Genomic DNA, 16235 nt, shown 5'->3' on the forward strand with positions numbered 1-16235 from the left:
AGTTTAGCCTATTAAAACACACATCTAACTCTCTCAACTAAAGTTCTGTTCATCCCCTTTGCCAAACCATTGAATAGAGAAGTCTTCTGATGACGTATTCCTTGCGATTTGCAAAAGTTATCAAAGGGAACAATATACTCACCACCATTATCACTGCGAATACATTTTAATTTCTTTCCTATTTGTCTCTTAGATAAGGCTTGAAACTGTTTAAACACATCAAGCACTTGATCTTTGGATTTTAAAGGATATACCCAAATCTTGCAAGAATGATCATCAATAAAAGTAGCAAAGTAAAGTGCACCACCTTTTGACTTCACTTTTAAAGAACCACATAAATCTGTGTGTACTAGCTCCAATAGCTCAGATTTTGTTGAAGGAGGATGACTGTGAAAAGAAAGTCTTTTTTGTTTCCCTGCTAAGCAATGAACACATCTTTTCACCTTTGTTTGTTTCATACCATCAAGCAAATTCTTCTTAGCCAAACAGGTGATCCCCCTCTACATATGACAAAGCCTCTTGTGCCACAATTCTGATAAAGTCTCGCTCTCCACCAAATTTATAGAGTCACCAAGAATCGATCCTTGTGTCACGTATAAATTTGAATGTTTTCTTCCTCGAGCTAAAATCAGTGAGCCTTTGGTGAGCTTCCATTTGCTATTACACAAGTCATTATGATAGCCATCATCATCTAGTTGTCCTAAAGAGGTCAAATTTATTGAAATGTGTGGAGCATGCTTGACATTCTGAAGGACCAACGTTGAACCAGTATTGGTTTTCAAACAAATAGTGTCAACACCAAACACCTTAACATCACCAGCATTACCCATCTTTAAAACCTCAAAGTTAACAGAAGTATAAGATGAAAAGAAGTCTTTTCTTGGTGTGACATGTGATGTGGCTCCAGAATCTACTATCCAACTTGTATCTTGAGATACAAAATTGATGATGTTTTTATCACAAGCGAAGAGAAGGTCATCTTGGACAACAACAACAACATTATTTTCATTGTTTTCTTCCTTCTTTCCTTCTTTAAGATCTTACTTCAATTGTTTACAAAATCTTTTAGTATGTCCTGTCTTTCCAAAATGATAACATATAATATTTGTGTTCTTGAATTTTGACTTGCTTCTGCTTTTACCTCTACTCCTCGGATCTCTTGTCTTATGTCTCCTTCAATCTTCTGTATATAGAACATCTAAATGTGAAGATGTGTCTTGAGATTTTCTTCTAACCTCTTCATTAAACACACCACTCTTTGCATATTCCATAGTCACCTTTCCACCAGTGGCAGAATTTGTTAAAGAAACACAAAGAGTTTCCCAAGAATCCGATAGAGTATTCAGAAGCCAAAGTCCTTGTATTTCATCATTAAAATTCACACACATTCCTGATAGCTGAGCAAGAATACCCTGAAAATCTTTTATATGATAAAGAATAGGACTTCCTTCATTGTATTTAAAGGTCATCAATTGCTTTAACAAGAACAACTTGTTATTGCCAGTTTTTGAAGAGTAAAGCGTCTCCAACTTTTCCCATAATGTTCTATCATGTGCCTCATTCACAATATGGTTACGAACATTATCTTCAACCCATTGTCTCATAAATCCACATACTTGTTGGTACTCAAATTCCCAATTTTTATCGGTCACATTCTCAGGTATATGAGCAGAAAAAAATGGAATATGTATCTTCTTCACGAACAATAGATCTTTCATCTTGCTTTTCCATATGTTGTATTTTCTTCCGTTTAGACATACCATCTTGCTCATATTACCCTCCATATAGATAACCTTTGCTCTGATACCAGTTGTTAGGACCGAACCACGTTAAATCTTTGTGTCTTTTGGTATATTTTCCGTTGTCTTCTTATTGAGTTTGATTAGCTTATGTATCTAGCTATTTTTTAACGTAGTTCGGTCCTAACAACTGGTATCAGAGCTAAGGTTATTTATATGGAGGGGAATATGAGCAAGATGGTATGTCTAAATGGAAGAAACTACAACATATAAAAAAGCAAGATGAAAGATCTATTGTTCGTGAAGAAGATGCATCTTCCGATTTTTTCTCCTCATAAACCCGAGAATGTGACCAATAAAAATTGGGAATTTGAGCACCAACAAGTATATGGATATATAAGACAATGAGTTGAATATAATGTTCGCAACCATATTGTGAATGAGACACATGCTAGAATATTGTGGGAAAAGTTGGAGACGATTTACGTTTCAAAAAACTGGCAATAACAAGTTGTTCTTGTTAAAGCAATTGATGACCTTTAAATACAAGGAGGGCAGTCTTATTCTTGATCATATAAATGATTTTCAGGGTATTCTTGATCAGCTATCAGGAATGGGTGTGAATTTTGATGATGAAATACAAGGACTTTGGCTTCTTAATACTCTACCGGATTCTTGGGAAAATCTTCGTGTTTCTTTAACAAATTCTGCCACTGGTGAAAAGGTGACTATGAAATATGCAAATAGTGATGTGTTTAATGAAGAGGTTAGAAGAAAATCTCAAGACACATCTTCACATTTAGATGTTCTATATACAGAAGATCGAGGGAGACATAAGACAAGAGATCCAAGGAGTACAGGTAAAAGCAGAAGCAAGTCAAAATTCAAGAATACAAATATTATATGTTATCATTGTGGAAAGCAAGGACATAGTAAAAGATTTTGTAAACAATTGTAGCAAGATCTTAAAGAAGGGAAGAAGGAAGAAAACAACGAAATAATGTTGTTGTTCTTGTCCAAGATGACCTTCTCTTTGCTTGTGATAAAGACGTCATCAATTTTGTATCTCAAGATACAAGTTGGATAGTAGATTCTGGAGCCACATCACATGTCACACCAAGAAAAGACTTCTTTTCATCTTATACTTCTGTTAACTCTGAGGTGTTAAAGATGGGTAATGCTGGTGAAGTTAAGGTGTTTGGTGTTGACACTGTTTGTTTGAAAACCAATATTGGTTCAACGTTAGTCCTTCAGAATGTCAAGCATGCTCCAGATATTCCAATAAATTTGATCTCTGTAGGACAACTAGATGATGATGGCTATCATAATGATTTGTGCAATGGCCAATGGAAGCTCACCAAAGGCTCACTGATTTTAGCTCGAGAAAGAAAACATTCAAATTTATACGTGACACAAGGATCGGTTCTTGGTGACTCTATAAATTTGGTGGAGAGCGAAACTTTAACAGAATTTTGGCACAAGAGGATTAGTCATATGAGCGAGAGGGGGATCACCTATTTGGCTAAGAAGAATTTTCTTGCTAGTATGAAACAAGCAAAGGTGAAAATATGTGTTCATTGCTTAGCAAGGAAACAAAAAAAAGTTTCTTTTCATAGTAATCCTCCTTCAAGAAAGTCTCAGTTATTGGAGCTAGTACACTCATATTTGTGTGGTCCTTTCAAACTGAAGTCAAAAGGTGGTGCACTTTACTTTTCTACTTTCATTAATGATCATTCTCGAAATATTTGGGTATATCCTTTAAAATCCAATGATCAAGTGCTTGATGTGTTTAAACAGTTTCAAGCCTTATCTGAGAGACAATCGGGAAAGAAATTAAAATGTACTCGCACTGATAATGGTGGTGAGTATATTGGTCCCTTTGATGACTATTGCAAATCGCAAGGAATTCGTCATCAAAAGACTCCTCCAAAGACTCCTCAAATAAATGGTTTGACAGAGAGGATGAACATAAGGATGTTTCTTATGATCACTTGAAAGTGTTTGGGTGTAAAGCTTGTGTGCATGTTCCAAAAGATGAGAGGTCAAAATTGAATGTTAAAACTAAGCAATGTATCCTCATTGGTTATGGTCAAGATGAGTTTGGTATCGCTTTTAAGATCCAATTGATAAGAAACTCATTAGAAGTCGTGATGGTGTGTTCTTTGAAGATCAAACGATTGAAGATATTGACAAGATTGAGAAACTAGATTCTCATACTGATGAGAGCTTAGTTGATGTTGATCTTATTTCTATTATTGATACATCTTCTGCACATGAGGGAACATAAGGTAATGATCAAGATATGATTAGAGTGTAGAACATATAGGTGTTCCTACTGATGATGTTGTGGTTTACAATCAACCAACTCATGTTGGGATGACCGCTTTGGATGCTCCAGAAGCCTCTTGTAGAAGATCTACTAGAGAGAAGCGAAGTTCAACACGTTATTCTCATGATGAGTATATTCTATTGACTAATATGAGAGAACCTGAAGGTTATGATGAAGTCATGTTAGATACTCATAGAGATAAGTGGAAAGAACTCATTGTAGACAATCATGAGTTTTGTAGAAGTGTGGCAGGCAGGAAGCCTGTCAAAAGTTCCTCTACTTGAAGTCCATTTGGCCACTTGGCTGGAGGGGGAGTTTGTTGGGATATTGCTCATGTTCCAGCCAAAGACCCATGGCCTAATCCTACTTGGAAAAGGATTGGAATTATTGTTTTTATTTGGTTTCCAATTCTATTAGGAAAAGGATTGGAATTGTAATCCTATTTGTAGTTGGTTTTGGCTTTGTAAGGAAAAGCACAATTCAATAAATAGAGGATGATCTTGAGAGAATAATCAATTGCTCATTGGTATTGTCTTTGAAAGACATTAGAACATAAGAGAGATTTTTGAGATAGCTTTCAACAAGCAAAAAGAGAGAAAGAAAAGAGTTTTGTTGCTGCAGTCTTTTTCTTCGACCAGCAACGTGTAGATCGTATTTTCTGATTTACTAACCGTTAGATCGGGCTGAAATTTGGACTGAGTGTTTGTGACATCTTGGTGGTTGATTTGAACGCTAGAGATTGGATTCGGAGGTCAAAAAGATCCTGTCTTAGGTCCTGAACAGAAGCTGGGTATGGGTGGTGTTTCTTTCTATTTATCTTTTGTTGGTATAACTATTGTTTGTTCTCTTTTGGCACTTGTTGTGTAATCATTAGAAGAATATTTGTAACTCTTTTATTGGTATAGTGAATCAATTCGTATCTTGTCGATCCCGTGGTGGTTACCTTTGAATTTAAGGATTCTTCCACTTTAAACTTGGTGTTCTTTATTGTTAGATTTTTGTTTTCATCTTTTCATCACAACAATTTCAAGTCTAAGACCGCTACGACTCTGGAGTAAAAATTATTGTTTCAATAGGTGGAGGTTCAATGCAGAGCACACCTTCATTATGCATAGTAGTCTTGCTTTAGCTGATGGACTCTTTTATCTAATATTAAAATGAGCGGAGGATTGTTAGAATTCTGAATATTTCAATATTCTTTTAATTATTAATTTGTATCTTAATACCCGTAGAATTAAGTGCATTATCTACTGCCCGTCGAGGACTTCTCATATATGGCCGTTGGAGTGACTAACTGTTGCATTATTCCATTAGAAGTTAGTGCCACATGCACTTCAATTTTGCAACAGATGCAAATGCCATTGATGGAATTAGTGCCTACTTTGATTATCCTTCATTATTCTTTCTCCATTACTTTTTGTAACCTATGTAATTTATGTAACTCCTATGGCATTTACCTTCACTATTTACTACACCATTTATCTTCTTATTCATTGCTAGGAAGACTTCTACTAGTATAAATAGTGTTGGTCTTAATTTGATTTATACACAATACACAAGAGAAAACATAGAATGAAAGAGTTACTTAAAAAAGAGAGTTCTTATTAGTTGAAGGGAGGTGTTCTTTTTGTGGAGCTTTGGACTCAACTCTTGTCCAAAGTTGTTGAGTTATACTTTTTGAAGGTTGTTGTATCCTGGAGGGGGACAAGTCAAACAGGATTTCTGCTGGACTGGTGAAAATATTTAGTGCAGTGGGCTTGAATCTCCTTAAAAAGAGCGAGATATCCGCGCCTCAGCCTGAAGAGATTTATTCTTCATTTCATTTTTCAGTTGTAATCTTGTATTTTTGTTATCTTGTAAGTTTTCACTAACATATACTATAATCTTATACATATGACATACATTATATGTCGAAAGGGTACATGAAGTTATTCTATTTTAATTGATAAAATGAAATTAAGAAGAAAAAAATATTTTCTACATTTTTATTTGTTTAAGTGATTTTTCTTGAATGAAGTCTATCCAAACCGAATTAGCACTTCTTAGATCAGACTAGGCCTCTCCAGCTGAGCTGGGGCCGGGGCCCTGGATGCAAAAAAATAAAAAAAATAAAAATAAAAATACATAAAAAATAAATAAATAAAAGAGAGAAAACATAATAGTATTCTTTAATAATATTTTAATTAGGAAGAAGATTTATTTTAAAAGAATATATATATATATATATATATATATATATATATATATATATATATATATATATATATATATATATATATATATATATATATATATATATATATAGAACATTGTTCAACAAAAACTAAATTTACTTATAGGATTAACAAAATATATATATAGAAGATTCAACATGGTTCAAATTGTGATTTTTTTTACATTACATATGTGAACGTTGTTCGTTCTTCTATTTTTACTTATACTCAAAAAATGTATATTTCATTTAATAAAAAACAAGGTAAATTATTGTTAATTTATCTTGTGCTTGAGTTTTTCCTTAAAATGAATAAAATATTCTTCTTAATGTCCTGCAATATTAAAAACAATGTTCTAATTAGTATTTTGTCGAATAATTTATATTTGTATGTCTCAAAATCAATTTAGAAAAAAAAAATTCAATGTGTGTCAAGTTGCTTGTTGGTGAATATCCATCATTAATAAAATAAAAAATATACTTATTCAAAAAATAAATTCTATACTAAACATGATTTCTTCCAAAATTAGATAAATAAAAATACTAGTAATAATATGCTTCTAGAAGGGCTGCAACCTATAATTATACACTTTGTATTTTTTAAATGGTAATCATGAAATTGTTTATTAATTTTACACATACAAATATTGTTGAAATTGATATTACAAAATTCGTAACCAAGAAATAAAAGGGTCGTTTATTTCAAACTTTAATTTTGTACTTTCATAAATCAAATTGTATAATTTCTTTTTTGCCTTAATGAGTAATAAATTCTATTTGTTATACTTTATGTAATCTTTTTGCGGAAAGAACTTACTTGAATTTAGACAACACAAAATAATTTTCCTAATAAGAAATATTTGACTAATTAAAATGGTCATCAGATCGGAGCCATAAACTACATACGTTTAAATGTGATAGCATGTAACTTGATATATTGTTCAATTCCATTTAGTTTCTTGCTAAAGATATAGCTATTAATAACGGCTATGAATCTTAAAATTCAAACTTTTTATAAATTTCAAAAATCCAATTTTCTGTAAATAGGAACCAATGTGAAGGCAAAAAATTAACAAGCAAAAACAAAGTCATTTGATCCCCCATATCTGAACAAACACATTTATCCTCCTCTTTAATTAACTCTATCATGATCCGAGCCTATATTCTAGACATGGCCAACACTCAAGAACCATTAATGTTCGGTCCCCAAGGAGGTCTCATCTATCTCTTTATGGTAAAAGATATAGTTGATTCTATCTCGCGCTACATCGTTTTACGACATATATATTTTAGCACCTTGATTCATGAAAACGTTCCACTAAGTTTCTCTACTTTCAACATTATGGTGATTCTTCCTCACATTGAGAGGACTTAAGTTAATTATGAGCCAATAGATTTTATTCACTTCAATTGCGTAAATTTCAAGAAATCTGAGGTCTTTCCTAGGAGAAATATCTCATTCAGTTTAGAGGCTTTCAGATATTAGTATTCAGTTGAAATAGACTTATTCTTGAACTTTATTTAGTTATATAGTTTATAGCTTTCGCTTGAGTTTCATGTGATGTACTCATATATGCTATGCCTGTTTGGAAAACGCGGACGAGCACAAAAATATATATGGTAAAAGTAATGAAAATAAAATGGAAAATAAACGACACCAAGAATTTTATGTGGAAACCCTTCTGAATAAGGGAAAAAAACACGGACCAAGAGGAGCAATTGATATTACTATAGTAAAGAATTTTACACTGTGTAGTCACGAATACAATACTCAAAGTGACTACTACATACTCAAAAGGAACAACACTCTTTTGGTTTCCGTACTAAAATATCGCTCACACTCTATTTTTCTTCACAGGCTATTTTCTTGTATAGTCTATAGAATACCTCACTTTGCTCTCAATAATAGTTTTTCTCTCTAACTTGGTTTATTCTACAAATGAACAAGAATGCTCTATTTATAGAAGGATCAAACCATGCCTATTTCACTAATGACATATGTAAATACAGCAAAGTCAAGAATTGTTGCAAATCTTACCAATTGGTCAACCACCAAATCTTTTATTTTCAACTCCAATTACTATTCCTTTTTAACAATTGTTTGTACCAATTGAATAGCTAAAGTTGACTAAAAAATGGGATGGATAACAATGTCAAGGGTTAGTTTGGTATCACTTATGGTTTATTGGACCATTTCTCCTTTGAGGTGTAGACTCGGATCGTCACACAAGTTGAAATTTTGTCATTTTCATAATTAAGATCGAATCATTTTCAATCTTGTGCTACATATATTTGTTCTTCCTCATCTTTAATTGTGAACAATTATATATAACTTATAAGAACCAACAATTTTAATCTTTACACAAAATCGTCTACTAGATAAGTAAAGGACACATATATAAACATAAAGATATATTCAAATAAAGACTTTATTATAACAAATAAAACAAAATAAATAATCTTTACAATGAATTAAATAAAATACTATACCTTAACCACATGGTTAATAGTATATCCCAACATGGTTAATAGTATATCCCAACAGTGTATGCCACATAGGATGTCAAGTAAAAAAAATGGTGTTTTAGACTTACGTAGAAGAGGGGGGGGGGGGGGGGGGAGTGCATGTTGTAGGCCTGTTTTGTGGTTTTTTAATTATAAGTGGTACGGAATCCTTTGTATTCCCATTACGCCCATATTCATGCCGTGTGTGTTCTCCTAATAAACAACTTTAAGTGTTCTACATGTAATAAATATAAAAAGTCTTCAATTAAGATCATAACTATAGCAATTCATCTAAATTAATTCATGTCGATCATCAGTCGTAGTAATGGTGGTAGTGATAGTTTTAGGACGGAGTTATTGTCTCCCGCTGCTCAATCGGTTGTTGATCACTCCATGTCGTTAGGGTCGACATGGAAACTCAACACGAGTGACTTCCATCTTCCTCAACACCGCTCTTATGATCATCATTCTTTCAATTTCCTTCATCTACTTCGCGCTTTCAGTAATACCTCCTCACTTCCCTTTTCAAATACTACATGCATTTTGATCAATATACTTTGTTTGGTTGAATATGAAATTTAAAAATACTGCACACTTTGATATATATCAAAGTACCACTCTTACACAAATTTTGTTAAATATATTGTGACATGTTATTAAGAGAGAAACTATTAATTGTTATGACTTGTGTTATATTTTCTTCATATGTAAATCTTATATTTGAATTCATAGTAAAAATTAGATAATTTGACTCAATCATCTCACATAAAATGCCTGTTGAGCGTTATTATATTTATGTTCTACCTGCTCTTTGTGTTGACAATTAAATTAATTTATTGATAGTTGCATTTCTAAAGTATATCCTCATGTGCTCAGAAGATGTTAACTATGTAACACACTGGAAATAACCTAAACCTAAATAATGGCATAGATGAACTATTTTCAAATAGAAATGGTAGATTGAGTCAAATTTTTAACACATGACATAAATGAATTTTTTTTCTCAAAATTTAATGGCATATTTGAGTCGTTTTCCTTTTTCTCTTTTATGCCTTTTGCTATTTTTCTTCTTTCACGTGGCACTTTTTCCCCTTTGACTATACCATGTTTTAATAAATTACATAAATCTCATAGTGTTAAAGAGCTACTTACATTTTGTCACTATTCTTCCCCAAATTACAATAATTTCTCAAATGTATTGGATTTCGGATACATGTAGAGCCTGCAGATACATAGCTCATCGATTGCAAATGAATACGTTACTTAATAGGAAGGATGTATCTGAGGGATCGAGAGGATAGAGATGTATCCGAGAGTGGAGAGGATTATATCCGAGAGGAGATTTTTGTAACTTTTTTAAATGGAGTTTTTTTTAGAAATTGTGATAAAATAAGATGTGTTCTGTTTTGTTAGAGATTTTTTAATCTGCAGCTCTAGATTTTGAGGTCCTCTCATTTTTACTCTGTTTATAGTTAAGAATACGTTGAAATTATACAAGGAGGTTGAGGATTTATTTGTGAAGTTACTTATTTTCAGTTTATTTGAGATGTTTCATCACTAGATGTTCTGCTTGTTTAGGCTAATAGGTCCGAAACATATCTTTCAACGAATATAACATACTCAAACGAGTGAGGTCTGGGGAGGGTAACGTGTATAGAGACGTTCTCCTACTTTGGGAGATGGAATGTTTGTTTCTGATAGACCCTCAACTCAAGGACAACGTATATCGAAGCAAGTCAGGAATAGTAGCTACAATATAATAATGTGAAAGGAACAATAAATAGTAACAGAAATTGAAGAACAAACAACTCCAAGAGTAATATTCGACTACTAGTCTTACTTAAAAGTTAAATAGCGAATTTGAGATAACCAAACTCAGTGTGTTTGATGATCAAACTCAAGGTGACTACGTCAGGGAATCTGTTTATCGCGTACAGGGAATCAGAGAAAAGTTGTTGAATACTACAAAAAGCAAGAAAAGCTGCTTGAGGGATTCAATGAGATGGACACAATTAATGAATGTGGTTATTTACCTGGAAATCTTACTGAGGTTAGTCTATTCAACATTTTTCTAGAAATGACAGTCGAATTCTTAGGTTTCTTGAATCTTGATATCTGATGTATTTCTTACTATCTACAAATAATTTTTTTCCAGGATGAATTGAAGCAACTAGCTAAGGGTGAAAGGATAGCGATTCATGCGTCAAACATAGCAAATATGGTTCTTTTCATAGCTAAAGTATACGCGTCTATTGACAGCAGATCACTGGCTGTAATTTCGTCAACTCTGGACTCCCTATTAGATCTCTTATCTGGATTTATTCTGTGGTTCACTTCTAATGCAATGAAATCCCCAAACCAGTACCTCTATCCAATTGGAAAAAAGAGAATGCAGCCAGTGGTAAGCTTGTCACTGCAACATTACATGTCGGATTGTCCTGCATTCGTGTAGGGAATTATCTGTTATATACAGAACAATTTTGATAAATGCATTCTTATATATATGATCTGATTTTCAGGGTCTAGTTGTGTTTGCATCCATAATGGCGACCCTAGGACTACAAATATTGTTTGAATCTGGTAGACAACTCATAACTAAGGTATGTAACTTGGTTCTAATCCTCTGTGTTTGTGATTTCTGATTTACTGCAATATTAGTAGTGGATTGTAGAACTAACATGGATTTATTCAAAATCAGTCTCATCCTGATAGGGACCCTGAGAAAGAAAAATGGATGATTGGAATTATGGTTTCTGTAACTGTGATAAAGTTTGTCCTTATGGTTTACTGCCGAAGATTCAAAAATGAAATCGTAAGAGCCTATGCTCAAGACCATTTCTTTGATGTAATAACCAACTCCATTGGATTAGCGACAGCAGTCTTAGCCATCCACTTTTACTGGTGGATTGATCCTACAGGAGCTATCATTGTGAGTTCATAATCAAGTAGAGTGAGTGACTTGTGGATGCCTAAAAGCAATAGTAAGTAACCTTTGTTGTTGTGTGCTTTTTCAGATAGCACTTTACACGATGAGCACGTGGGCAAGGACGGTGCTGGAAAACGTATGGGCACTTATTGGAAGAACAGCTCCACCTGATTTCCTTGCAAAGTTAACCTATCTAGTATGGAATCACCACGAAAGGATCAAACATATTGACACAGTGAGAGCATATACTTTTGGGACACAATATTTTGTGGAGGTTGATATAGTGTTGCCAGAGGATATGTTTCTCAACCAGGCACATAATATTGGTGAAACACTACAGGAAAAGCTGGAGAAACTTGTTCAAGTTGAACGAGCTTTCGTTCATATAGACTTCGACATCACTCACAAGATAGAACACAACACTAGAACATAGTATTTTCAATCTGTCTTCTGATTTCAGCTGTTTGTATGTTTACTGAATTGAATTGGTTATTTGATGAATAATTGGGATCAAGAATCAACACGTACTAGAAAATATGAATCCTCTAATTCAAATCTCATAAATCATGGGATTTGAGAACACCACTATTTGGTTGCTTTTTTAATCCCCAAAGGCTTAATAGTATAGGGAAACTCTCCCAATTGAGATTATTATAAATTGGAAATTATGAGCTCTGTCAAATGTAAGAAACTCTCACTTAAAGATCATATCTCTACATTTTTAAAATCTGAACTGATGTAATTAGTTATGCATTTATAGATATGATGATTTCTCATATTTACAGTGCTAGACATGTTTTCAATTTAAGTTGTAGAAACAATTTTATATTATATTATTAGAAGATGAAAGTATTTTAAAGCAACTTGCATACTACTATTTTACATTTTTCTCTTCTCAATTTCATATATTCAAATATCTTGTTTCAGTCTGTTTGAATTGACTTATTTTATGTGTTTTTAAAGTAAAATGAATTTTATGCACTTGTGTAGACTTTTGATAAAATAACTAATGGATTTGACTTTTAAACCAAAAGCAATAAGTCAATCCAAACGGCCTTTTAGAACATGCCCCAACTTTTCAGCAGAATAATATTATTTTAACTATTCAATTGACTTTAATTCAATGTGTCTTCAGAGTTTTTTGATATAAGTTGGTATTTCAGTTTTAGCCATTTATTTTATTCAACTATATTGCATGTTGTAAATTCATGTATAGACATCATTCGATATTCAAATTTTGATGATGCATATATACGTCATTATATACGTTAATATGCATCATCTAAATATAGACAAAACTAAACCATTATATATGTTACTTACCGTAATATTTTTCTCCTACAACGTTAGGGAGTAACGTTTTGTACTCTTTTCAGTTAGCTATTTTTCCTCCACAATTCTAAGTTGTTTCATATTTACCTTCAATTTAAAAGTTTTTCCCTTTACAATTTTAAGTTGTTTCTTCTTCTAACTTTACCTTGGATGTCCTTCCATTCTAATTTCTATGGTGACCTGGGGAATCAAGTAAAGTTATCTGCTTTACAGTGTTGTCCGCCTACTTGCCAGTGAACCAATTCATATATCGTTAAGTGGAGAAGGGCAACAAAATGGACCTATTTCTCTAATTTCGAGGAGTTAGCCTTTAGAAAATAATCTTATACCTGAAAAGAATGATAATTATTTGAATTATATTACAATAGCTAATGGAAAGGAAATTAACATGATTGGACATTGTAACACCCTATAGCCAAAACAGATCAAAAATTAGTTTTTCTGAAAAATCTGCAAGTGCTACCAACGGTGGCATCGACGGACCGTATCCTGAACCACGGTCCGTCCTGCACAACCGTCGATGGGATCAGAAACTCCTAAAAATTTAAGCCTAGAAAAAATTGGTTAAGTCTTGGACGACGGACGGACTTATGGTCCGTAGGTCAAACGACGGTCCGAAGTCCGTGATCGTCCATCAAGAATCCCTTCAACCACTCTCTGACAAGAGCTACGGATGACCAGCATGGTTCGTAGATAGACCTACGGTCCGTAGGTAGAAAATTTGCAGCTAGTTAAGGAGAAATGTAGTTGGGTCAACTTAAAATGATCATAACTCTTGGAACAAAATGAATTAGGTCTCCCATGACCTACCCACAGATAGATAATTCAATTATCTTTCCATAGCCAATAATCTTGATAAAATCAGACCTCCGAGTAAAAAGTTATGCCCATTTTAGTAAAGGCTTGTCAAGCAGGCCCTCATGACGGACCCAACGACGGGGTGTCGGGCGCACGACGGACCCAACGACGGGGTGTCGAGCGCGCGACGGACCGTCAGTCCTGGCCATCGTGAGGCCCGACAGCAACCTTCCCAGGGGTCTTTTTGACCTTTCCCACTCCGTTTAAGCCCTAAGTTGTGTCGTTTTGACCCTAAATCTTCAGATTTTAGTCAGTTTAAGCCTAGAAACACAATTAAAACATATCCAAGTCAAATCATTAAATAAAAACTTAGAAAATTAGAAGCAAGAAAGGAGAAAATAAGCTCAAGAACCCTTGTTCAAGAACACCATAAGCTCCAGCAGTTTCAACCCCGAAACTTAAGTATTTTTTCGTGGATCTCATCACCAGATATGTGGGATTTCACTAGTGGGTTCCTTTCACCATTGGGTCCTTATCTTATCATGATTAAACCTAGGGTTTCTAGAACGTTGATATAACTTCATGAATCTATTAAATATATGTTCCAAATCAGATTATCATGTTATTACTCAGATTATCGCATGAATTTCAGAACCCTGGATTTGTATTTCTTTAGTTCTTGAATTACACATGCTAGGTCATATATTTCAGACACTTCAGATATACATGCCTCAGTTATAAATGCATAATTACCAGATTAATTGTTCCATTCTCAGTTTGCATGTTCAGTTTCGAGCTATCTTGTATTTACAGAAATTCAGATATAATCAGTTAATTTACAGAATTCATTGGGAGTAGCATAATACCGAGTTGGACTAGGGTTTAGCGTACCCAATAGTCCCAGAACTACTAGCCGAGTAGGTTGTAAGTCCCCTCTGTGGGCAATCCGTTTAGTGATCACACCAGCATGCCTTAATACCTTTGGCAGGGTATATTGGGTCCTCTCGATGAGGCGTCTACGTCGGACTCCACATTTAGCTAATGTGATTTTATTATCGATTATTAGTAGCTCCCACAGTTTAGTTAGACTCTCTGCATTGACCATTTATCAGTATATTCGGTATTAAGTTTCAGCATGTTATAAATTGGTCATTGCATCCAGTTAGCTCAAAAATCAGCACATCACGTTTAGATTATTATACTAGTTTTTGTGCTTGTTCAGTTATGTTTTATTTCAGCTTTACTCTATCCTACATGCTCTGTAACTTTCAAATACTGACGCATACGTGCGCTACATCTTCTCGTGATGTAGGTTCAGGTTCTCAGCATCCGGATCACGCATAGATTAATTTCCCGATCTCCATTTCAGCAGATTCAGTGGTGAGTCCTCATTCTCCGAGGACAACAGTCATGAGTTTCTTTTCAGTTTTTAGTCATTTAGTTTCAGTTTTTGCTAATTTTAGTTGGGGCTTGTCCCAGTATTTCTAGTCTAGTTTAGAGGCTATTTTCAGACATAGTTAGATTCATCTTAGTATTGAGTTAATATTTCTTTTGTATTAAACTCATTGTTTTCAAATATCTCAGTTATAGAATATGGGTATTCCTCATCTTTTCATTTTAAGTATGATTTAGCTTCCGCAACAGTTTATTATCTTTAGTATGCTCATGATCATGCCAGCAGGGTTAGCTTGGGATAATTTGTGGTCCTAGGTTCCGTGTCTGCATCTCGGGGGTAGCTCGGGGCGTGACAAAACTTAGTATCAGAGAACAATGTTCAAGATCCTAGGATGTCTGAAAAAGCCGCACTGAGTAGAGTCATTTTCATGGGTGTGAAGTGCACCACATCTAATGAGAGGGAGGCTATGAAGTGTTTTAGGAAAAACTTCACCTTCTTGTTACTCTTATCATGCGTAAGGTATAATCTAATTCTATTCTAACTCGATGTTGAGCGCTTAAGATCATGCTTTTTCGTAGAGCTTAGGCATGGAATGCTAATGCACGTAATGCTAACATAGTTCCTCTAGTACCAGATAAGAAAGTTAAAATGTAGAGTTTCTGAACGCCAATTCAGCTTTTGGCTCAGAGTATGACCAACCAGAATAATAAGTAAGTTCTAGTTCCTACTAAAAGAAATGACCGATTAGTGGCAGCCATAGTTTGTAATTTTGTTAGGATGAATCCGCCTAAGTTTTTAGGGTCCCATGTTGGTAAGGACCCACAGAATTTCATTGATGAAGTCAAGAAAATATTTTGTGTGATGTCAGTAACTGGTAGTGATAGGTGAGATTGGCATCCTACAAACTCAAGGATGTGACTCACATATGGTTCACTCAGTGGAAAGACAACCGAGATGACTTTGCCTTTTGTAACTCAATATGGCAGTCCAATTCAATG

General features: G+C 34.0%; 1 protein-coding gene across 1 annotated transcript; it reads left to right on the top strand.

The window, feature by feature from the left end:
* Positions 1-9007: 9007 nt before the first annotated feature.
* On the top strand, positions 9008-12438 carry LOC101255067 (metal tolerance protein 9). The gene is made up of 6 exons (XM_004251910.5): positions 9008-9287; positions 10723-10835; positions 10941-11186; positions 11305-11385; positions 11484-11714; positions 11800-12438. The coding sequence occupies exons 1-6, from the start codon at positions 9089-9091 to the stop codon at positions 12142-12144; spliced, it is 1215 nt and encodes a 404-aa protein (XP_004251958.1). The 5' UTR covers positions 9008-9088; the 3' UTR covers positions 12145-12438.
* The last annotated feature ends 3797 nt before the right edge of the window (positions 12439-16235 follow it).

Source organism: Solanum lycopersicum, chromosome 12 (genome assembly GCF_036512215.1).
Source record: "Solanum lycopersicum chromosome 12, SLM_r2.1".
Lineage (NCBI taxonomy): Eukaryota > Viridiplantae > Streptophyta > Magnoliopsida > Solanales > Solanaceae > Solanum > Solanum lycopersicum.

Bases quoted from the DNA above. Each gene is read 5' to 3' on its own strand.
- LOC101255067 (XM_004251910.5), top strand. From the start codon at position 9,089: ATGTCGATCATCAGTCGTAGTAATGGTGGTAGTGATAGTTTTAGGACG. The intron at 10,836-10,940 runs GTTAGTCTATTC...ATTTTTTTCCAG, and splicing joins TACCTGGAAATCTTACTGAG to GATGAATTGAAGCAACTAGC. The intron at 11,187-11,304 runs GTAAGCTTGTCA...TCTGATTTTCAG, and splicing joins AAAAGAGAATGCAGCCAGTG to GGTCTAGTTGTGTTTGCATC.